The sequence below is a fragment of the Lepisosteus platostomus genome, chromosome 1 (genome assembly GCF_059453375.1).
Source record: "Lepisosteus platostomus isolate fLepPlt1 chromosome 1, fLepPlt1.hap1, whole genome shotgun sequence".
Taxonomy (NCBI): Eukaryota; Metazoa; Chordata; class Actinopteri; order Semionotiformes; family Lepisosteidae; genus Lepisosteus; species Lepisosteus platostomus.
The window spans coordinates 7592543-7617329 of NC_142611.1; the positions used below are offsets into that span (position 1 = coordinate 7592543).

At 37.6% G+C, this 24787-nt stretch overlaps 1 protein-coding gene across 42 annotated transcripts in view; it reads right to left on the bottom strand.

The window, feature by feature from the left end:
• LOC148677633 (receptor-type tyrosine-protein phosphatase delta-like) overlaps positions 1-24787 on the bottom strand; it is a 656126-nt gene that overhangs the window by 52250 nt on the left and 579089 nt on the right. For 14 of the 42 annotated variants that reach the window (XM_088606136.1, XM_088606233.1, XM_088606774.1 and 11 more), the window contains 13 exons: positions 24603-24614; positions 21567-21836; positions 19398-19979; positions 17985-18130; positions 17599-17743; positions 13817-14122; positions 12754-12947; positions 10339-10365; positions 9085-9202; positions 5840-6424; positions 5366-5466; positions 4750-5006; positions 3393-3483 (listed from right to left, as the gene is read on the bottom strand). In XM_088606136.1, the coding sequence (XP_088462262.1) occupies positions 3393-3483; positions 4750-5006; positions 5366-5466; positions 5840-6424; positions 9085-9202; positions 10339-10365; positions 12754-12947; positions 13817-14122; positions 17599-17743; positions 17985-18130; positions 19398-19979; positions 21567-21836; positions 24603-24614 (2834 nt within the window). The remainder of the gene's footprint in view (positions 1-3392; positions 3484-4749; positions 5007-5365; positions 5467-5839; positions 6425-9084; positions 9203-10338; positions 10366-12753; positions 12948-13816; positions 14123-17598; positions 17744-17984; positions 18131-19397; positions 19980-21566; positions 21837-24602; positions 24615-24787) is intronic. The other 28 variants (XM_088607361.1, XM_088606470.1, XM_088607563.1 and 25 more) reach the window with 13 other exon arrangements.

Consider the following 24787-nt stretch of genomic DNA (forward strand, 5'->3'; position numbering starts at 1 on the left):
TACTATTCAAGATATTTGAGACACAATAGGGTCGTTGTGTTTTTTTTAATTTATTTTGGCACACTGGTGTACTGTAGGTATCAGAGATGATTGTGAATCACCACTCACTACTTCTAGGGTAATTTGTGATGACTATACAGTACTATATATGCACTGTGTTTGTAAGGTAAGCCGGCCTATTCAAACTTTATTGACAATCTGTGTACCTAGGAGCAATGTATCATGTTCCACAGATAGCAACAGTGACCACTAAAGGGTGCTTTGTCTTGGCCAGTTTCTAACGTAGGAATGTCGTGGGGACACATCCCCTAAATTAATAAGATTTAATCATTAATTTTAAAAAATCATACATAGACTTAGAACATCTTGTGTGTTGGTGCTCATCCAAGTACGATGCCCTATGCAGTAAAAAAACCTTCACATGTACAATGCCTATAGAAAGTCTACTCCCCTTTGAACTTTAGTGCAGGTGGCTTCTCTTAGGTAGTGCCATACAATACACTGTAGATGATCAGGTCTGGGTAGAGTGTGTGTCCTCTCTTTTTCACAGATAAATGCCATTATTATAGTGCATTATAGCCATCAAACCAGAGCATTTTTTATGTCTCCCAATATCACCTTTACATGTGCAATGTCACATCACAATGCTTTGTCATTTCATACTCAGGGAGTAACAAAAACTAACTAGAAGAGTAGCTCATATTTGGAAATTGACAAAAATTAGTTTTTTCTACCTGTATATTAATAACACCATTCTCGAATGGGTCTCTACCATGATATCATATCAAATGTTAAATAGGTTAACATTGTGCAATTCAGAATCAAAATACGTGCTAAGTTTTTAATTACATTTAAAAATCCCAGAGTTGCGGAGTTAATTCAAGGACACATCATGCTAAGACAGAGACAAATGGAAAAGGTCCTTAAGCACAAATAATTTTAATTGAAAACTGCAATACTATGAGTTTACCGCATGAATGTCTTCCCTCTAGCTTAGTATCAATGCACTGCGCAACAGCAGTGTAGGATACATCATATAAGGACATACACGGACATAACCAAGGAAAGATTTAAGAAACGAATATGTTAAAACAAACAGAAACACTTCAAAGACATCCACGTAATGTATTAAGATAATTAGACTTCCAATTAAACCTAGAAATTTACCCTAAAATAATGAATCACGTGTCCATACAAGCCGGTCTTAAAGCAGAACAAATAATGTAATTCTTGAACCTGATTATTTTTATAAATGGAAAGCCTCTAACTGCTCTACCACTGAGGTGCAATGTCCTTTGCTAGATTATATCTTCAATCATATTTCCTCTCTCTACTGTCTTTCCTGCTAAACTGAATGTCCTTGGGGAAACTTGAAAAGGTGAAAGGAGATTGACAAACAAATAAATTCTGAAGGGTACTGTTTGATGATCAGTCATGCTGTGACATGAGCTTGCAATGTATTCTATGCACCTAGTGATGACTTCTGGAGATACAGCTCTGAAATCATTCAATAAGATTAATTTCAAATGAGAGAACGAAAACATCAGCTTTAAAACTATTTAAAACTATATACACACATAGACATAGAAGGATACCAGTAAGATACAAAAAACACACACACATAAATGAAAGAGTTTCCTCTGTGCAAGCAAACGGGCACATTTTTATAAAACATTATAATTGGGACTGTTGGCAGCACCGAAGATGAAGGATAGCTAAAAATAGTATAAAGTGATATGTTTCCCTTCTAAAAAACGAACATTACAGCTTGAACTAAATGAGAAAGAAGATATTGTCTGATGTAGAGTGTGCCCCTGGGTAGCCAGATCTCTGTTTGAGTTTGTTTTCTTTGGAACTCAACTCATGTTTTGTTATGAGATCCAGAACCAACCAAACTGTTATTGCCTGTTCTTTTTCGTACTATTATAAGGTCCACCATGGACTGATCACTGCTGCTGTGGTTATTTGGAAACATATTGATCACAGGTATGGGTCATGGGAATATTGACAAATTGCAGAACTTTCATTATACCATTTCCTCAAAATCCCAGAAATGTGCATTTTTCTTTCTTCTGCTACATGCTCACTTTTAGCACAATCAGCTTCACATCTGGATGTTTTAAAAATAACTGTCTCTTTCCTTCAAAATTCCATGTGCTGTAAGTAGGGCTTTATAGCATCATGTAGTACAAATGATATGAATTTGAGACTTAACAATCTTTAGATGTTTACATTTTAATACTGAAATTTGCACCCAGTTCCTTTATGATGTTTATAGAATTATCTACGCCTTACTGATTTTGGTTGCACCAGTGTGTAAATATAGGTTGAAAGACAAATACACACAAGTTTTAATTCTAAGATTAAACATATACATTGTTTACATCAGTAATGATTCGAAGAGCTCAATGAATGTAATGAAAAATGTACTTTTTGTAATTTTGAATTAGTATTAATTGTATATTTTTCATTCAAAAACAGAACAAAATCTTAGTAGAATACAGCATTTCTCCATTCCCCCATTTAATCAAAATAATCCTAAAGAAATATTAGGCAGATTAATGCATCACAGGTTGCATCTCATTAAACTCCTCTGTTCTATGCAAACATGAGATTAGCTGGACGCAGTTCCTGCTCCACTGGAGTACTTATAAACTATTTAGATCGTGTTAAACTGATGCAGCTACTTATTAATCAATTTGTATGTAATCTGAATAATTTGAAGACAAAATCGTATATGATCATATCTAAAGCCATTAAAATTATAACAAATTTGACATAGAAAACGCATATGTACAAAACTGTTATTTAAATTAGCAAAAATTATATACTGTCCCTAAAGAATATAAAAAAATAAAACTGCTATGTATTTCACATTTGTAATAAAAACTAGAGTGACATCAGCAAAACAATTAAGGGAAATATTTTAACGTAAACCGTCCATGTTTCTTGGGAGTTTTTAAGAGCTAAATTATGTCTTTTACAAAACAAAGCTTTTAATCTAAAACAGGAAGTGTCGTTCAAATCTTTAGTCAAGCTTAAAAAGCCTCATTTTAAATTATAGAATATGGTCCTAGTAATATTCCCTAAAACCTGAACACTGAAACTGGCTAACATACTATGCATAAAACAATGATATAATTAAATTATAAAATGTTAAAGTTATTTTTTACATCTAGAGAACATCGCATTATCATGATGTTTCATTTTTTAATTCTTTAATCTAATTTTATGTAGGTTCCCTGTGGCTGTCTGTAACACAAACGGTTAAACCCGATAAATAGGTAAAAATAGACAACAGTGTGTATGGTATAGTGCTTACACTTTTTAAGATACAAGAGAAATGTGTTCAAGCATTTTTCTAATTAAAATATTATAATCAGTGAACGTACCTCCTCCAAATTCATTTCATCTGGACTGTCCCAAAGCTTGATAAATTTCCCACGTTGTTTCTTCAACGGCACTACCACAACGTAATAACCCCTGTAAATACAATGTGACGTTTTTCACAGTTACTGGATGAGCTAAGTTTGACACCTACATTAACATGCATCTAATGCTTTTTACCGTTTTCATTTTGGACCATATTATTTTTATCTATGCATGCTCTTGAGAAAAAAATACGGGAAAAAAATTCAACTTTAAAAATTAAGTATACTGTCACTGTTACTATATTGTCAAATCTTTTATTTATGTGCTCTTTCAGTCTATCTGAAACATAATAAGTTAGTTCAAGCTGACAGTCACACCTCACTCTGGCCTCATTAGGCATCTCTATAAGAGTAGAAATTAAAAGGATATCCATTAATCGGGATGTATAAAGATGATGACTTCACAAGCATTTTGTTTCCTGGCTGGATGTTATACAGCCATCACAGTCAGGAAGTCAACATAGCTGAGTAATAGGGAACTAATTAGTTTAACATCCTAGCAGGGAACAGGTGTGTGCTCATTTAGAACAGTCAAAGAGATCAAAATCCCAGATTTTTTGAAGTGGCAAACTGCTGTCTTTTATAGATTTAAGGCTGTCTGTCAGTGCTGTCTTTTAAAGACCAGCTCAATATATCAGTCCTGCAGGGGTTAATTAAATATTGTAGTGGCATATGTGAAATACATTCTAAATGTGTTAATGAAATTGAGCTGGAAGACAGGTGCAAATACATAAACATGTAAAGCTAAGCTTTCAAACCGTGTGACATAAAGAATATATTATGATGAAAAATTGACTAAACACACATAGTGTAGCGTCAGCTCCAGTTTGCATATAGGAGTTACACAAAATGAATGAAAAGACCTGGGTAACACCATTGTTCAGTGGGGAGCAGCTCCAGGATCCTCGGCTCGATTGTGGGTCTGTTTGTTTTGAGTGTACATGCTACCTTTGTGTTTTCATGGGTTTTCCCTGGGTCCTCCATTTTCCTCCCACATTCTGAAGACATTCTATCAAGGTTCACCATTGTTCTAAAATTCCAACATGTGTACACGTGTGAGTGGATGTATGCGTGTGTGTGCCCTGCGATGCACTGGCACTGTGATGGACTACTACTCCCTTCCAGGCGGTAGTACCACCTTGTACTCTGTGACTACCAGGTTAGGTTAGGGCTCACTGTGACACTCTAAAGATAAAGACGTCACTAGATGGACAGACAAATGAGAAGACCCTGCTATGCAGTTCCGTTGTTCCATCTCTTATCTGTCCTCACTTAACTACAGTGAAGCTCAGAACAAGAATAACCGCCTGTTACTCACTTCACTTTCTCTTTGGTTTCTACTGTTGGCAGCTCCACTGTCACCATCCCGTCAGAGTTGGTTTTTCCTATTAGGTAGGGCTTGGTACGTAGAACATCTGGTGCCGTCATAGTTGATACTCGGTGCTGGAGCCCCCCAGCGCTGTTGCCTCGGTTCGTCAGCAAGAAGGAGTACTGTGTTCCTGGCTGAAGGTTAGTGATCAGTTTTTGTGTGAGTTTCCCATCCACTTCAACACTCTGGCCATTGTCATACAGGATCTGGAAAAGGGAAGACAGAGATTACTCTTCATGATACTGAATCACACTGCCAAATATTGAAGCAATGATTTTCAATATGCACAGTCGGTTTCAAAACTGAACTTTTTGGTACCACGAAGGACTCTACTAACAGTAAAAAGACTGTTCAAGTTCAAATGTGCTGTTAAAACATTGTACACAAGTTTCTAATGTGTCTTTATACATGCTGCATGCAAGTGAATAATGACACATTTATCCAGGGAATACAAATCATTAAGATGACTCTATTTTCAAAGCTCATGGGAAGGTAGATAATGAATAAAAATTACACGTAGAGAATCTGGAGATACACTTGTGTAGAAATCGTCAAATCCACCTACTGTGAAAGGTTGAGCTGGATTGTAGTTTTCTGGTATCTCCCAAGTAAGCAGCACGGATGTCTTCATTGCAGCTTTCACATGAAAATTTTTTGCAAACACTGCTAAAAGAAAAGGCGGTGCAGATGATTTAGACAACATAACCAGCACCCCAGCTCCTCACAGCCCTGAGCACTTCGAGAAAAACCAGTTTCTTACCTGTGTACCATCCATTAAACCAGCCTTAAGTTCTTCTTATGAACACTTCACAAAGCTAATACAACAACTCAGTCTTACCTGTTTCGGAAGAGCAACCCTTGTATAAATTTACTGAGATGACCAGGCACAGGGATAGGTACTGTACAATAGGTACTTTAGTACTATACCTTTGACTCTTTGCTGGGTGTAATGGTAGCTATGAATATCTTGTAACGGAAGATTAATGCTGACACCCCACTCTCCTTTCTTGAGGTGAGGCCAAAAGGGGAGAGATCCTACCTTGATCAAGAGGCTGTGTCCTGAACTGGACACTTGGGCTATAAGGACCGGAACCTTTGCTGGTAAAAGCGCACATTTTAATATCGTAAGTGGTGTCTGCCTTTAAGCCATCAATTGTCACGGTAGTTTCAGGAGCAATGACGAAGATTTCTGAGGGGTTCCTTGGGCTGTTGATGTCCTTGTACTGGATGGCGTATCTGATAATGTTGCCGTTTTGCTCAGCCAATAAAACAGGTTTCCAGCTCAGCTGAATGGTGGTTGTAGTTATGCTGTCAGCAACAATATTTTGAGGGTAGCCACTCGGTACATCTTCAGGTGTAGAGATTTCTTTGACGATCTCCTCCCCAAATCCCACTTTGTTCCTGGCTGCCAAACGGAAGACATAGGTGGCGCCTTTATGAATTTCCTTGGTGGTGTAGTGATGCTCCCTTTCAGAGAACTCTATTACAGTCAGGGGCTCATCCTTTCGGCCAAACCTCAGGCGATAGCCTTGCAAGGGGCCATAGGTAAATGTGGGTGGGTGCCACTGAAGTAACGCAGTCCCCATATTGGTGGTACCAACCATAAGTCTGGGCTTTTCTGGAACTGAAACAGAAGTAAAAAAACAAAATAAGGAAAGAATACCTCAACTTAAGAAATCCCTTTTTATATCTGATGTAGTCCCACTGTAGACATCCCCCACAGAGCCAATCAGAATAGATGTATTCATTTTAATTTCAGAAGTTACACTGATAACCCATGCTTTTCCAATTTTCATCATAATAGTCAAAAGAGGCTTAAGAGGCTCCTCCACATGTTTTTTTTTTTCTGTTTATATACATGGCTTTGGTATATAACTGAATATTGTTGAATATATCTTAAGGCTGTCTTTTGCTCATAAAATATGCATGTTGTAATTCAATCCGAATACTTGATTACAATGTCGGCATTTTTCTTTCTTGCTGACATTATTTAAAATAAGACTTTCACTCAGATAAAGACAACAGTACAAACAATTTATAAGAAAGTCAGCGCTGGCACTCCTGGAAATGCCAAAAATACTCTTTTGATATACTCTTTTGATAAGTTCTATAAAGACTGCTTTTGCTGTCAGAATATGATATGTGTTTATGTTGTCTATGTCCCAGCTGCGCGGGTTCAGTATTCTCAGCTCGAAATAAAAAAGACAGGTACAGCAAAATATCTTGCATTGCTGGCAACTTTTAAGTCTCTCTAGATGTGTGTTAGCATCAGCATAGCACTCAGAATCCAAAGATACAGCTGTTTAAAAACAAAACAAAAAACAACAACAGCAGAAGAATGAGAGTTCATGCCCTCTCTCTGTTGTTTGTGAAGCAAAGCCATAGACATTAATCAGTCTCCTTTCATTTCCATCTTTGTTTACATCAAACGTATATGTCATACCTTTCAATTCTATAAAGGGCTCGCATACTGACTAATTACCTATGACTATCAATGAAGTTGATTATTTGTTTTAAGTCTAAATGTAGCATACAGATGCAGCCATTCAAAATGAGCAGGGCACGCTGCAGTACAACGCGATGGGCGTGTCGCATCAAAACGCGTCATTTTGCGTCATAACGCATTTTACCGTATGCAAATTCGATTATGTTAGTAGTATCCAGAACCACCTTGCTAAACCGCCAGGTGGAGCTAATAAAGCTTAACCTCTCATGTACAGCATTTGAGCTGTCACCAGAAAACACCCAGTTTCGAATCCCTATCACTGCGGAGTGACAATCTGTATTTAATTAAGAATTTAAGTTGTATACTCTTTAGACTTAAACGGTGTATTACAGCATGTTAATCAGTATACATTAAAAAGTTGGTATATGTTATGAAAGCAAGATTACTCAGTTGGACAAAAGTACACAACCTACCACCTTTATCATAAATATTTTAATTATGCAGAACTATTTTATGGATCAAAGTCTTTACCGAAGATATTACTAATAGTATTAATAATGAATTACCTTACTTTTAGAATTTGAGTAATAGGGAATAATAATATGGAATCGCGTATCTAAAGAAATGTATAACGGTATAATATAATGAATAATTAATATAATTATATCGTTATTAATTTCTTTAGATAAGCGATTCCATATTATATTCCCTATTAATCAAATTCTAAAAGTATGCTTTTGTTTTCTCTGATAACGAGTGTATTCGCAGAAAAGGTTAAAACGATAAATTTTCACAAAGTATATAAATGTACAGTAATCTGGTCAGAAGGAGCACGTAAAAACGTTTCCGAAATAAAAACATGTAAGACTTTGATGCTTAAAATGTTTAGGGAGAAATGGAATACTGGTGTGTATTTTTTCTTTAAACTACCAATACCAGCCATATACAGTACAGTTTACATAATATGTTTATGTTCCTAAATTAATATCGCTTAGACCTTCAGATGTGCTATGCTCCTCTTCTTTTTATGCTCAGCTACTACAATTTCCCCTTAGTTGTGAAATTCCATATAAACATTCAATACTAAGCGGATTAAAATGTGCACAGTAAAGAGATTAAATGATTAAATCTTTTCACTACCGACCAATGCACCACGAGTGCCCACCTGTCATTTTGGCCAGCCAATCACGTACCGCGGTACGGTGTGGTGGCTTGTGCGTAGTCGCGTGCGGTATGGGTTTGTACCGCGAAGTTTGAATGGCTGCATCTGTATATGTTAATTTGACACTGCAGGACTTTTTTACATACTGAATGAATTATTTCAAAACATTTGCCCCGCCTTTCCATAAGAACGAGTTGTGTATATGCAACATTTTTGTGATATCAAAATCAAAACGCCATCCACAGGCAAAAGGGCTTTTGGTTTTTTATGGCTTTTACATTTAGATTTCACATTATACCCCTGAGTCTTTAATGTTTCTCCCTTGTAATTATGGCTCAAAACTAGAAGGTTGTGGGTGTAAATCCTGGGTGGCTCACTTGCTTTTGTCACCTTGTTGACCTTGGAAATTATTGAGATGCAAAGGAAAACCAGGCTGCCGTTGCAAGTGATATTGTCGACCAGTAGGTGACACCAGTCCCCCTGGACTGAAAGATTCAAACCCATGGCTCGCATGGAGCCTGGGGACACAACGTTATAGGAGGAGACATCTTGTGGATGACTTGTTGAGTGACTTTTTTGGTCATCCTTTGGATTGAACAGAGCTATTGTATATAAATGCAACCATTGATTAATTAAGCATCAATTAAACTAGCACCCGATATAAAAGCTAACATACCTGCACCAGTTGTGGAGACGAGCTTGGGCTTACTGCGAGCCCCGTCTCCTTTGGTTGTATACGCCGCAACAGCGACAGAGTAGGTGGTCTCAGCCTGAAGTTCAGAAATGATCATCTCCTGCAGATTATAAAAGACGCAGCATGAGAACCTCCACTTCACTTTTAAGGACTGATAAGTACGTAACAAGCAGAGGTAAGGCATACAATTTGGAATGGCTACACTATTTGTCTACCTATTCACTTTCTTTCTTAATTCTTTTTCAATTTTCAGTTTTTTTTTAGAGCAATGCCTTCCTTTTAGACCCAACCTAATAAGTTCAACAAACTGTTTTTTTGTATCTTATTTAGTAATAAGGCTTTATTGCACGTAATTTAACTTAATTTCTATTCACTGTACCTGTTTGGATAAACCTATAACATGACCAAGCTTTTTCTCTAGCCTTCCATTAACCCTAAAAGATTTAGTAGTTTAATTTGCTGTATGTTTATTTTTTATCTCATATACTTTATATATTTTGATGTAGAGCTTAATTTGTATTGTACATTCATATGTAAAGGCCATTTCTGCATGATATTTTTCATATTTTTCATTGCATCTTGGACTAGATTAACTCATTCCATTCACGCTCTTTTATGTTCAAATTAAAGGTGTTCTTTGCATATAGCCAGAAGTAGTGAGGTAACCTAACTACCAGGTAGGAACAATCAGGAAATGATGTTCAAAATTCTAATGTATCCAAGTGTGTAATCAGAAGAAAAAGAACTGTAGTAAGTGTCACCTCATAATTTATTTCTTAATAATTAAATCACAAGCATGCTTAGCATCGCACTGGTAAATGAAAGGCTTTGTTAAACATGCTAATAATGTCAATATTAAAAATCAAGTATAATCAATAAACCAGAATTTCAGATGAAAAGTAAAACCTAAGGAAATGATTTGTGATTGATCATGGTTTTGTTTCATTTAAAACCAATTATTACTGTTTTATTTTTGTTCTTTTTCCAAACAAGCCTCTAAAAAGTGTTTATAAAAGAATTATGCCAATTTTAGCACCAACCAAAAAGCAGAGCAAAAAATGAATAAAAAACATCCATGCACTGACACAGGACTGCCATCAAAAAGTACAGCGGAATTTAGAGCAGTAGTAAAAATGACAAGATTCCAACAGACAGACAAAGTATAGGTCAGGCCATGCTGGGCAGAAAGCTTAACAGATAGGCATGACACACTTGGATCAGTCCATATTTACTCACATGTTCAGCAGAATCATCATATTCCCACTGATTGAAATTTAGAAGATAGAAAGGAAAGAAAAAAACAGGAACTAAGTGGGGGCATACTACCAAGAGGGAAGACAGTCCAACTTACAGCGCACAGCTGCTGTTTCAGAAATTAACAACAAAAAAGCCTTTTATATTTTTTTCCCCTCAGCTAATAAATAACATCAGACATGTCACTTTACATAATCTCATTCGAGATCTCATTCTGCACATGCATCTTTCTAAAAATGAATATTGCAAAACCTTATTGCATGTCAATATTGTAAAATCTCATCTAAAGATGAAAACTTTCACCTTTGTAGAGAATGATAGAGAATTTATAAAGAATTATACTTAAGACACATAAATGTTAAATAATACTTGTGCATACACAATGTACACATACTTTACTTTAATAATAGTCAATTTTAAGCAAAACTAAAATGGTAACAATATGACGGACGGTATTAAAATGTATATTTCTATATTAACAAAATTAGTACATTTAGTGAATGCTAAGGCCATAAGAGGGTGTTGTTAAATGCTGTATAGTCCATTTTCTAACCACTTCTTCCAATTCAGGGTCACAGATGAGCCAGAGCCTATCCCAGACAACAACACCAGTCCATCGCAAGGCACATACACGGAAACGCACACACTCACACTCACACTCACACTCACACCAGGGCCACTTTTCCTAGAAGTCAGTTAACCAACCAGTATGTTTCTGGACTGTGGGAGGAAGCCCTAGACTACAGGAAACACACACAAACTTGTGGAGAACATGCAAACCTCACACAGACAGCAGCCCAAGCCCAGGCTTGAACCCAAGGCTGCAGTACTGCGAGGCAGAAATGCTAACCACTGGGCCACGGTGCCACCCATTAAAAACAGTGAAATGTCAAAATAATTTCTTCTCGGATACATTATTTATCCCCTATATCTAGCAGATAGCCTTATTTTTACATTGAAATATGTATATCCAAATTATTTAATTAGTTTAAAGTCCACTGTGTATTGATTATGTCAACATTGTACATATTTCTTATTTAAAGTACCCTGATTTTTTAAAAACAATTCATTAACATACTATTGTTCTCTAAAACCAAGCAGTCTAAAGCTCACCCGCTATTTACATTGTGCCTCACATTCTGTCAATAAAATATCTATGTTAAATAAAATGAGGAGTAATTCAATTTAATGTACATAGTTCTATATGACTGATTTGAATATTATGCACGTATTCTTTAGCCATCATAAGTAAACTTACTGCAGGCACAGCTAACGACTTAATTAACAAATTCATACACAAACCCTTCAGTAACCAATTAATCTCTGTTGAAGCAAAGCTTTGTAAAAGTGTTCCACCTTGGGCTCCTCATAATTCATTCCAATCAGATATGGATTGTTTTCCTTCATATGTTAAATTATGCTCTTAGGAATATCTCTCAAAAAACTCTGGGACAAAGAGCTACCGTACTACATTAAATGAAAAAGAAAAACTGGAAAAAATTAAGGCTGTATAATCACATCTCGTATGTGTGATACTTGTAAATCAGAAGCATTTGATTTGTGCAATTATTTGTATTTTTCATTTCATCCCTCTCTCAATCTGGAGTAAGCAATTGCTTTTTTTACGTCTCACCAATAGCACCAACCACTGTACAAACACAAGGAGAATTAAGAAGGGCCAGTCTGGAAGAGCAACTCTTTTGACATGCTTAAAGTTTCACAGCTTCTTACAAGAGAGTTAGCTCTGATTGGTGATGATGTCCCCCTTTAAGTCTGCAGGCACCTGTGATGTTACAGGAGTCTCTGGTTTTGCTGAGAGATAGGAGAGCACCGTAAACTAATTCCTACTGTACCTTATCCACTTCCAATTGTACAATAATCACATGGGATAGCATGCCCAACGCCAGACAGAAACATGAGCTAGGCTCAAACATTGCAATATCTGGTTCATTTGTGTTTAACGGCACTCAGTTTGAGTACTTCACTGGTTGAGAGACAAAGGAGCCCAGAACTTTATGTAAGAAACTAGAAACTAACAGGCATGGCACAATATATCTTCAAAAGGCAGTGACCCAGAACCCAGTGCTGAAGCTATCCATTAAGAGAGCATCATAAATTGTGAGTGAAGTGCTCACAGTGATAAAAAGTGGGAATCCTCTTTGAATTTGTGCAAGAAAACATTTATATAGAGCACATGATGGGTCTGACCATTCCAAACTTATCCTTATTGATGCTGACAGCAGCCATTTGTTAGTCATAGTCGGCTAGTGGCATTTAACTTCTTTATATTAATCCCATCGTGAATTAGAGCTGAACCTGGGTTTCCACACACCCTCTTGTGCTAAAATCCGCAAATGTTTTGCGCAAAAGACAAAGTGGAAATCGTCAATACTTTACCTGGGCATCTTCAATCAAGATGTCCTTAATAATGGGTTGTCCGGTTGGCTCTCCATTTACCATCTTGACATAATGCACCTGGTAGCCTCGGATCTGCCCGTGCTGCTTGTTGGGAACCGGCGCACGCCAGATCACTTTAATTGATGTGGAGTTGACAGCCTCCACCTCGACTTTACGAGGGGGACCACTGGGAACTGGAAGAACATCATGGGATAAAAGAAAAGGTCAAGATTACAGTGACCCCTCTCCTGCCCAACTCCGCAGAGCCCATTTGGGGAAAAAAAAATACAAAAAAGGGCAGATACCACAGCATTGAATGACATCAATATTTTAATAATGGTTAAGAAAAAAACAACCCAAAAAAGGTCTGAGAGCTGACCTAACATTTTGAAAGACAGCAAAAAAGTGATCAGTGGATTAAAAATATGGAATAAAAATGTAAGTATTTGGGAAAAAAAGCAAGAAAAAGCCAAGGGTGATGCTTCGAAGATCAAAGCATCACAAAAGATTAAAGAATTTGTCTGTGAACTGTAAAAACATTGAAAAAAAAAGAATGTTTGCTGTGGCCAAAAAGCATCCATTGCCTCTGGAGTTCTTCCCACTAACCTGTTTTGCCTGGCTGTCACGTTTAAAAAAAAAAAGAAAAAGAAAATGGTATTACAGAATGAATTTTCCCCCCAAAAAAGCCAGGAAGCCAGGAGAAAAACTGGCAGCTGGAAGTGAGGTAACTGAGCTGCCTCCGAGGGATGGGCTGCAGACAAAATGGATACGGTGGAGTCTAACTTTTTTGAACTTCTAATTAGGTGAGGGAGGAAAAACAAAAGTTCAAGGAGAATCAAAAATATTATTCAGCCTTGATGGCTGGAAAAAAGTCCGAAAAAATTCGAGGATCAAAAAGATTACAGAGGGGGGCTGGTTCAAGGTTAGTAATTTTGGGGCAAGGTAGAGATGTCTAAAAGCAGGACAGAGGGAGTGAGAGGAGGACTTTTGGGGAGCTTAGATAACTCTAGGCTTGCAAGACTGCATTGCTAGTTGTCTATTGGAGCAGCAGGAGCCAACATACCATCCTCGTCGGTGCGGATCAGCACGGGTAAGCTTTCAGGGCCCCGTCCAACATCTGTGTGGGCGCTCACTGTCACACGGTATTCTGTCCATTTTTCCAAGCCTTCCAAGAGGTACTGGGAACTTTCAGGGGGGAGGTCAGTGATTTGGCGGGGACTGGTATCCTCTCCTTCGGTAGCAGCATACTGGACGGAGTATTTGGTAAGGATTCCATTCTGTAATTCCACAGGTGGTGGCAGCCAACTTACCAGAATGCTGGTGGAGCTTGGGCTAGAGCATGTGACATCCTGCGGAGGCGCTGACGGCTCTGATTGGGGTTTGCGGGTGTTATTTCGAATCGAGTTTTGTTGGTGCATTTCGTTTTTAAAAGCGGGGTTCAGAGCAGGTTGGAGTGATGGAGGGTTTTATGACGGTGGAAACAAATGGAAAAAGAAAAGGAGGGGGGGGGGATAAAACGTAAAATGAAAACAAAATACACAGATCATGTTGCGGTTTATAAACCAAACTAAAATGAAATAAAACGTCATGAATTATTCTGGATCAAATGGAAAAAACAATAAGCAAAGACCAACACCTTGGCTTGTCAAACTGAATGTACTGAAATGATGAATGATGAAAACCACACACCGAGGATGTTGTGTGAGGGGGTAAATAATGTGCTTAAAATGGAACCTTACAAGGCAAAACCTACCTTTGTTGTTTAAACCATTACACCCCTCTCTTGAAAACTGTATAAACCTTCCCTTGTGCCTACTGTAAAGAGCTCCCACAAGCCATGAGGCTGAATAGTAACAAAATATACACTGATACTGTAAGTAAACCCTCTGATTTAAGAACTGCCAGTGGTATAACCAGGATTCATGATCTGATCACACTAGAATTGGTCTTCCTTTATAAGGTACTCCTACACACAGATGCCAAAGAGAGGCAATGGATTTTGCTGAAAAGCAACTATCTCACAATCACCCTTTACCAAGCAATTACCACGAATCAAAAATATAAAGGTTGATGTTTCAACTCTCTTACTGAAGGAGAAAAGTTACATTATTCACCAACCTTTCCGGAGTCTGTTGGTTTGTGGTAAAAGCCTGATCAAATAACACAGTGCATTCAAAGAATAAAAGACTGATGTTCTGAAATCATCTAAGTAACACAGAAACATGCAAAAAGTCTTTGCGGGAGTGAACAGTTTACAAACAACAAGTAATATGGGGTTCTGGTATACATACCAAGTTCAGGTCAGACTTGATGAGCTTTGGACTGCACAGTAACTTATACCCACCTGCGTACTACCTGCTTCTGATTCAGACCTCAGATTTATGTTCATAAGAAGTTTTTTTCTCACTGTTATTAACTCAGGGCCTACAGAAGTACATTTTATGTACACACCCTTTGTAATTCTATACTTGTGGAGACCATTGATTAATTCCCATTCCATTTTAAATAATATTTTAAACTCTGCCAGATCAAACTCAACACAGCGTATAAGCAGACCCAAAACAAGTTTTTTAGATTTTATGTGGTTTTGCGGTTTCAAAAAAATGATTTGCCTTGCCAGGACAACCTTTCCGGTCAACACAATGCCTGTTTCTCAGGAGTAACTTTTTTTGTGAAGACATTTTCTCAAATTTGGTCCTAACAAGTACAGTAAACTTAAGCAACCAAACACACATAATTTACTTATATACACATTTTACTGTATGTAGCACATACACATTTAAAGGCATTTAAAAACAATAAATTCCTTATCATAAGCAATTTCTCAATGCGTTCAAGGACAAATAGAATTAGATACATGTACTTATTTAATTATTAACATGGTCAGTTTTAATAAATCTGAGGTCTGTCAGTGTGAATCAGTTAATATTTTTTAAATGTTCAGAGGATACTTGTGTTTGAGCTTTCTATTTTATGAGATGTCCTCTATAAAATAATAATGTCTGCTTTGTATTCAGTAACAGATGATAACGATTGCTGATGATGTTCAATGGCAGAATGCATTGGCCTCAATAGAAAAGTGTTTAGGCTCGCTAATTTCCTTAGAAAGCTCAATCACTGTATGCTAATGCATATCAGAGCTGACATGAAATGTCAAGAGACAAGGTTTTAAACTAAGTGAACACATACTTTTCTATTTAAATGAGAAACAGTTGAATAACTTTAAAAGAAACAATGAATTATTCATTATCTTATTCCTTTATTGGGGCTGCATCAGGACAAAAAGATTTTTAAACTTCAAAGGGAAAGAGTTTATGAAATCTTGCTATAAACCACATAACCTTGTCAGTTGACAATAAAGACAAGCCCACTCCAAGACTGATCTTACAATCCTTTTGAAATGAAAAGGAGTGCACACAGTCCTAATATAAGAAGCCAGTCAAACAAGAACATGTATTTTCACAACTCTGGTTAATTAAAGTATTCCGTTTTCAAAACTCAGTCACTGCTTTTCAACTTCCATGTATTGTTCAAGTTGACAAAATTATATTAAATCCTGGTCATAAGTTGACTTCTTCATTTATCTTTTGTTATCATTTATTTCATTTTAGCACATAGACACAAGGTTGTTCTAAAAACTACAGCCATATATGGGAAGTAAATGGGTTTGCTGTCTTGTATTCGTGCAGTACATACAGTATACTGTATATAATACAATAATGTTTGTTCACTTAAAGCCTTTAGTGCTGTGGTAGTGTAACGTACAGTTGGATCATAGAGAGCTTGCCACAGGTGTACAATACAGGTGTATTGCCACTTATAAGTACAATTATTTGCACTTGTACGTTATTTGAAGAGAAGGATAGCACTGTATCTTTATAATCACCAGAGTCGATTAAGATATTTGAATGTTAATTTTATTCATGATTTTTATTCCAGCTATTTCCCCTAAGCACTGAAGGTTGATGGCTGAAGCCTGAAGTTCCTTTCATCCATCCATCTTTTTTCTGACAGATGTATCCAACAGAAGTTCGCAGGGGGAGCCGGAGCCTATCCCGGCAAGCAGCAGGTGCAAGCAGGATACATCCCGGACAGGATGCAGGGCACACTCAAACACATCTAAACCCAATTTTCCCAGACACCAATTAACCTACCAGTATGTCTTTGGACTGCGGGAGGAAATCGGAGCTCCCGGAGGATTCCGACGTGAACACAGGGAGATCATACAAACTACGCAAATGCAGGCCAGGTTAGGAAACTAACCTAGGGCTCTACCATTTAACTTCTTTTAGAACTTCGCAAATGACTTCATAAAAATGCCTCCTCTCCCCCTTAATAGTTTAACCCGCTACAACTTAATACTTATACAGGACTGTTGTGTAAACCTGCAATTGCCAATACTGCACATATAATGTAAAGTCTCCCTGGTAGAATGCAAAATTCTGTAGGCAATGTTCAAACATCTTCAAGGTAAACCACTACTTATGTTTTGGGTAAAGAAACATAAAAAGAAAGATTACTTTTTATCTCTTTGCTTGCAACAGCATATTTTAATCTGTTGAAGGAGACTTTGAGTCTCAAGGCGCCTCAAAGGATAGAAAACATTTTAGGAGGGGAAGACATTTTCTTTTCATCTCATACGGCGCAAATAAATATTCAGCCACTGGGGTCAAGCTCGGAGTAACATATTTCTTAAAGTGTTGTGACCTCCTAGTTTTTTTCTCAATCTGTTGACTTTTGAAAACGGAAGCCTTACTCGTGTTAGTTGCGCTGCCTGTTTTTCAGGCACGGCTCATTGCAAAAGAAAAACAAAATATCAGAGATTTTTCAAAGAAGAAGACCTACGTGTCTGGGGGGTTTCAGCTGATACCTCATTGGTATACGCGCCTATCCCATGCTTACTGCGCGCAGCCAGCAGAAAGGTGTAGGTGGTGAATGGTTTTAGTTCCTTTAACAGGTAGGATGTGGTAGGCTCAAAACTGCTACGTTTCTGTTGGACAGAGAAATACAGATATATTACTTTCAAAGGATAAAAACATGATTTCTTTGTTATCTGTTAAACAGCTGAGTCTTATTAATTAGACACAAAGTACATTTATTCTTATACATTCTCTAATTCAGTTCAAAACAGGACCAAGAAATTATAAGTGACGTCCACAGGGTGAAGTAAAATATTTTCCATTTTTTGCTTTCCTTACTAATTATGGGGAAAACAATAAGTTAGTACGTACCTCCTCCTTATCATCCCCTTTTCTATAAAGAAGTTCATATCCAATGATTTGATTGTCTTGACCGTTCTGTGCTGGTGGCACCCAAGACAGCAAAATGCTTGTTTCTGATTTTGCTTCAGCTTTGAAGTCAGTTGGCTGAGATGGAACTGCACATCAAAAACACAAAGACAACAATCCTTATTATGGCTTTGTATTTAGAAAGCAAACCAAAATAAATTCCCAAAATAAAATCTCAGGCACTATGCGGCCATAACATTATGTAATTTTTGGCACTACAGAACAGTGCATGTAAACGTAGATAGAATTCAAGGGTAAAATAAATTAATGTTGGGATATATCCATTAGGAAAAGTACAATTAACAGCAGAGTTTGAATCCACTGTTGCACATAATTTAGAATTTTTCCGTTATTAGTTTTTAGTTAGCACATTGGGTGTTTGTTTTCTTCATTAAAAAAGGGTTGTGGTGATGAAACAACAGATGAATATAAAGGTGAATCTCTCCTATATGATTTACCATCATTTTTTTATTTCAGATCATAAAATTAAACAGAAGAATTCTCATATATTTCTAAATAAGCTTAAACATTTTGTCTTATGTCTTCTAAGTTAACTTATTAATGTACTTAGTACACATACATTTTTACTGTTTTATTTTTAAGTCTGTTCCTCTTTACAGCAGATATTAATCATTCAATACATTGGCACACTGCACTGTAAGTGTAGTGAGTTACCCACTGTCACATAACTATCAAGCATGAAAGAGACAAACACATAAACATAAACCTCACGTGTAACAGCTGTTTTTCAACTGTTTCAGTATAGATTATAGATTCTAGATTTATATAGATTCTATATAGTTTTGTTTGTCTTCACCATAAGAGGCTCTAAGGGAAAATTTTTGCTAGTCAAATAATCCTAAATAAAACAGAATGATCATTCAGATCCCAATGCATACCTGTAATAACAAGCAATTATATTAATTTAATGACCTAATTATTGAGTATGAGGTGATAGATTATATATTATTACAAAAGTGTGAGCGGAGATACAGTGCCTATAATAATAAGGTAATATATAAACCACTGCACAGTCATTTGTCATGCCTTTGACAAACCTTCTCAGTAATCAGCTTCCTTACATTCTTAGGGGAATCCAAGCATTTAGTATTATGATTAGAGAAGATGTGAAAGTGTTTTTTCCTACCGTCAGGATAAAATAAAAAGAAGTGTGAAATCCGTGAAGAAGAGATGACTCAAATGGGCAAAACAACTCCCTAGATAACTTCCCCTTTGCTGCATACCTTTCAGGCTCTTTTCTCTATTTTTAAGCTCTTGCTCATGATAGCAGGAGCTGACTACCAGATTAGCTGTTCCACCCACTGTCTCCCTGACTGAAACACATGGAGAGCTCACCTCCTGTTTTGGCTATGATCTGCAAATCCGGGGAGAGGGGTCCGTCTCCAACAGAGGTAAATGCCAGAACCTTGATGTAATATGTCTTATTTGGGATGAGTCCCTGGATGGTGAGTAGGTTAACATCACGCACGATTTGCTTCTCCCAGTGATTGACGTGCTGGTTAGGCTCCGTGGTGTAATACACCCTGTAGCCCATAATCTGTCCATTAGCCTCCTCCGGTTCATCCCAGTGGATGATGGCGGTGGTGCTGCTAAGCATGCGGCCCCTAACCTGCCGCGGCGCTGTGCTTGGAGCCTGTTCAGCCGTCTTGGCTTCTATAGCTTCACTTGGTGGGCCACGTCCAATATTGTTCACTGCCACCACCCTGAACTCATAATCTGAATAGGGACTGAGGCCTCCAACACTGTAGCGCGTGGTCGCCACCCCGTCAATCTCCTTGTAAGTCTCCTCAGAAAACTTGGATTTGTGCTGAATGATGTAGTAAGAAACAGGCTCCGGGTTGCCAGAGTCCCACGTTAATGTGATACTTGTTGCTGTCCTCTCAGTTACGACAGGGGTCCCAGGAGCCTTGGGCAGTGCTGAAAATGACAACATGGATTAATTAGTGAGAACCTCAAATGTGACAGACTACACAAGCACTTACCTCAGACTTTAACTGTCACACCCAGTACACCTAGAGGGCGCTCTACTTCTCTCCTGTTCCTAGTTCCCTGTGATTATTCATGTCTTTCTGGTGTGTCTTGTTGTGTAGCCTTTTTACTTCCTGCTTCTGCTCTGCTCCTCGCTCAGCACCGAGGTTCGGATGTCCTGAAACCCGCCTAACACCAGGTCGCCCCACATCGATACCTGAGGGCATAGGTTTCTATACGACTCCTGAACTGCTGAGCCCGGGCTAACCCCTGTCTCGCTGCTACACATAGGATCTTTCATGCTCTCCTGCCCTTCCGTCCATTCTCCTCTCGTCCCTTCCGACTTCCGTGACATTTACACTGTTGACGTACACACGTAACAAACATATTTTTACTTTTTTTTAACTAAGGCTGTTCTGTAGTTTAAGATTAATTTAATGCACACTTTACTCCATGCAGCTTTATCAAATGAAGGACGTGTTTTTTTTCTTTTTCTTTATAATAGTTGCAATCGAAATCTCTTTTTCTTAAGATTTACATAAACTAATAAAAAATGAGAAAGTCCCCATATGGTCCCCTACATGGCATTAAAAATGTACCAGAAAACAGAAATCAAAGATGAAGTTCCTGATCCCAGGATTAATGTTTTTAATGTTTTTATTTGGGTCTAATTTAACACTAGCTCTTATTTTATTCAAGAAGTGACATTAAGAAGTGACAATATCCACTGTTTTCTTTGAATAATCTCCACAAATGAAGTATAGGCATGTTTAGACATACAGTATGATGATTCTTTTCTGTTATGTCTAAGAGTAAACCTTCATATTGTACACACCTTGCTATAACAATGCAAACTTTAACAAGACATTCAATAACAATACAGTACACTTACAACAGCTCACAAATTTAATATACTGTATAGTGTATGATTGAAGATGGTAACTCCACATGGAGACAGTACACTTTTACTAGAAATGTACCTTATTTTTTACCCTTCTCACTGGCTTTCTGTAGTTACTGTATATTGCTCTATAGGTAACCTACCTCTGAATTTATTGTTTACAGAAATGAATCTGCCAGGTAATTAAAACTGTGCTGAACCTATTCATTACATTCAGTTTATAAATTGTTCTGTGAATGCCAGTTCCTGGAACCTTTTCAGAAGATCTAAGAAAAAGTCTCTTTATTTTAAAATCTAAGTGTTTGAAGATGCGCAAGAAAGTTTAGTGATGTTCTCCTTGCAGTACTGTACTGTATCTCTGTACTGTACTGTGTCTGCCTATGCAAAGATATGACTTCCTAAAATCTGAGTGAGTAGTTTTGCAGTGAATTTTACCTGAAAGCTCAATGTGAGTATGCATGTGGCAACCCCCTCTGTCGAAGCAGCCCAACATTTTTGCTAGTGCGTGGATACCACAGTGCCTTAGTTAGAGTATGGAAATATGATTTTTATTACTATGCTCTACGGGCTGTGAGGTGTGAACCTTTCTTTTTCCGATTCCAGACTATTTTTCAAAAGAAAGTAAGGGAAATCACCTTTGACTGTAATCTGTGCAATATCCTCAATGACACCCAGAGTAGACATTGCCACGCAGGTATAATTGGCGGACTGGCGAACATCCGTGAGCTCCAGCACATTCCTTCCAATGGGCATGTCATCCTCGGGCGTGAGGTCTTCCGAGCCAAGCATCCACTTGACGTAGGGCATGGGCGAACCCACTGCCACGCAAGTGATGTTTACACTTCCTCCCGGCATGATCTCGTGGTCTGTTGGAGGAATTGAAAACCTCGGGGGAACACGCCGCACTGGAAGAAAAACACAAAACAGGTAACAACATGTGCGAAAGCGGGGATCGGGGGCTTTTAACTCACTAGCGAAACAACACCGAAGACATCTATATGGGTTTTAAAAATTAGATTTATGTTACTTTGCGCCATTACAATGAATATATTTTAGACTATTTCAATTGACTCTGCTTGAAATGTATTTGCCTCTATTGTTTTACGGTGTTGTAGAAACACATTCACACACAAGTTGATTCAAACCTAACAGGGCCCAACAGTGGACTAGCTACAGACTAACAATACACAAACACCATGCACAAAAAAGTATATCAATAATGACAGATATATAGAACAGCACAGAAGTAAGAACTGGAGGATCAACAGCATGCTTGAGTTGAGTACGGAAACCAACTTCAATGCTGCGTACTTCCAGTTGATGTGAAGAAATGTGCCGGATCACATTGTCACATCACACAGACAGTAGCCCGTGATAGACACACCCAACTACAGTACATGGAAAAGTGCAACTCTTGATTTGCTCTCAAACTCAATCAAAAGTGGATGCAGCCCCAAAACCTCACACTAACAGTTACCAAAACAAAATGTTGAAACAGAACTAAAAAAAAAAAATCAAATCAAAGTATAAAATATACATTATAAATGCACATGGAGAGAAACAAGGCAAGAGTCTGGGGCATAATCTGGGTCTCTGTCATGCACACAAGCAAATGGCTGACTCTGGAAGACAACCATGCTTAGGACTGGTGGAGAGAAAGCTGGGAGGTCAACAATAACAAAAACGGAAGTCGAGTCACAAAGAAGGGGGACGGGACTCTGACCAATAGCTTTGGCTTCACGAGAAAGATAAACAGGGAGGTTGCTTAAAAGCTGGAATTGTCACGACATCTGCAGAACTAAGTGCCAAAGGGAGCACAAAAAGCAGCAGGAGAAGGAGAGGGGTGGGCACTGAGAAAATAAAGCTCAAAACAGACACGAGAAGCATTTCTCATCACTGGGAAATAAGGGGTTGATTATATAAAACATAAAAACACAAAATACCGTTGCTTATAGGAAATTAACTCATGACTTTAAAAGGAAACTAAGGGCAGAAAGCAAAGAGGAGACTGGATCAGTGTTTCTGCTTAAAATACCCCTATCATTATATATTACAGAGATACATCAAAATCTTTCAATCTATACTGAACAGCTGAACTTGATATACAGTAGGAGGGATTTTTAAAAGGACACTTTTATGTACCACTGCCTCTGAAGTGCAGATTTCACAATTCGCCCGTGGAATCTTTCAAAAACAATTGTTCTTCCCATTGTTTTTATTTGCAAAAGAGATCATTTTTTGCCCGTATGACAGCAAGCCTGTATATGAAAAAGTGCTATAATGACCTCAGCAGGTACAGTGAGCATGTCTGATGATGTCCAATGGAAATTACACACAACAGAAGGAGTACAGAAAGTAGGTCAAATCGCTGAACCCATTTAGATTTTTTTTCTCACCAGGGTTTATTGAATCCCTTTTAGTATTAAGGATATTGATTCCTTCAAAAATGATCTGTGCTTTAAAGCAGTGATAATCCTGTGGAAAGAACGTAGTATACACTACTCTCCACAGGCTGTATTTCCCTGTGCTAGGAACCAGTACCAAAAGACAGGGATTTTACAATCCCTATACCATATATTCTATGTAATTCTTTCTATAGAATGGCATATTTAGTATTTCTCTAAAAATATTTATTAAATCATCCAAAACATTTCCTGTTTTTCTATTTGAAATATAACATGTATCAGAATATTCACATTTGTACTGTTGTAACTGTTGATGATAAATGATAACCATTCTGTTTAGAATATGTATGTTACCATTACAAACAGCAATTGTTCTCCTTAATGTTTTACAAACATAATGTAAAGAACGATATATTAGCCTGGTGTTAGAGCCATTACAACCTCCGTAAAGAGCCAAAATGGATGCTCAGTGCATTAGCACACCATTAACATTATAATTAACATGGTCTTGAAAACCCCCTCTTGGTGAAGAACAGCTCACTAATTCTAAGGAGTTATTTTCTTTCTGCTTTACACAGATGTCCTCAGAAAACTTTGGCACAGAGCAATTCATAAGATATCTCACTATGAATACTTATTAAACAACACATTTTTTACAGTGTCCTCAATAATGCCCTTTTTAGGGTAATTCCTTCTGGAAGTAAAGGGCCATATCTTTATGACTATGAGAAAAAAATGAAAGGACGGGCAGAGGAAGCACTTCTGATACGGACAACATACAAAGCAGAGTGCATGTCACTTTTTTATTTTTACAAAAACACATTAAGGATTGTTTCTCATCAAGTGACACACATCTATAGGTGGGTCTTCATGCTCTAACACAGGTGCTTGGCAAAGTCATCTTAATGTCAAACTACTTCTGTCGCCAAAGGTATCACCATGAGTAATCAAGCAGGAACACTGAACAGCACAGGGTAAAAATGGAGCAGACCACAGCTTGTGCATATACAGGTCGCCATGCATCCCACAATGCACATTCTCTCCCAACATGCATCACTTTTTGAATAGTCAAGCATCATAGCCAAGACCAGAGCATTCTGTACAAAATTTCAACATGAACCAAAGAAAATAATACGAAAATGAAAAAAAGAAGAAGAAAAAGGCCACGCAGTGCAGCTTACATTCATTTCATTTGTATTCTTGTAATTGTTTTTTAATTAATGTTTTTTTTTTTGTAAGGTGGTTAAAAAGTAAAAACACACCAACCTTCTCGCAGCTCTGAGGGATGTAGGGGGTTTGATGCAGAACACAATGAAATGAGGAAAGGAGAAAAACAAGGGAAACACAGAGAGAGTAAAAAGGCCATATCAAGGCTTTCAACTGCTACTTGAAACATCTCTGCTCTTTTGAAGCCTTCCTGTCACCTTTTTTAACACCTGCATCTTCTTGAT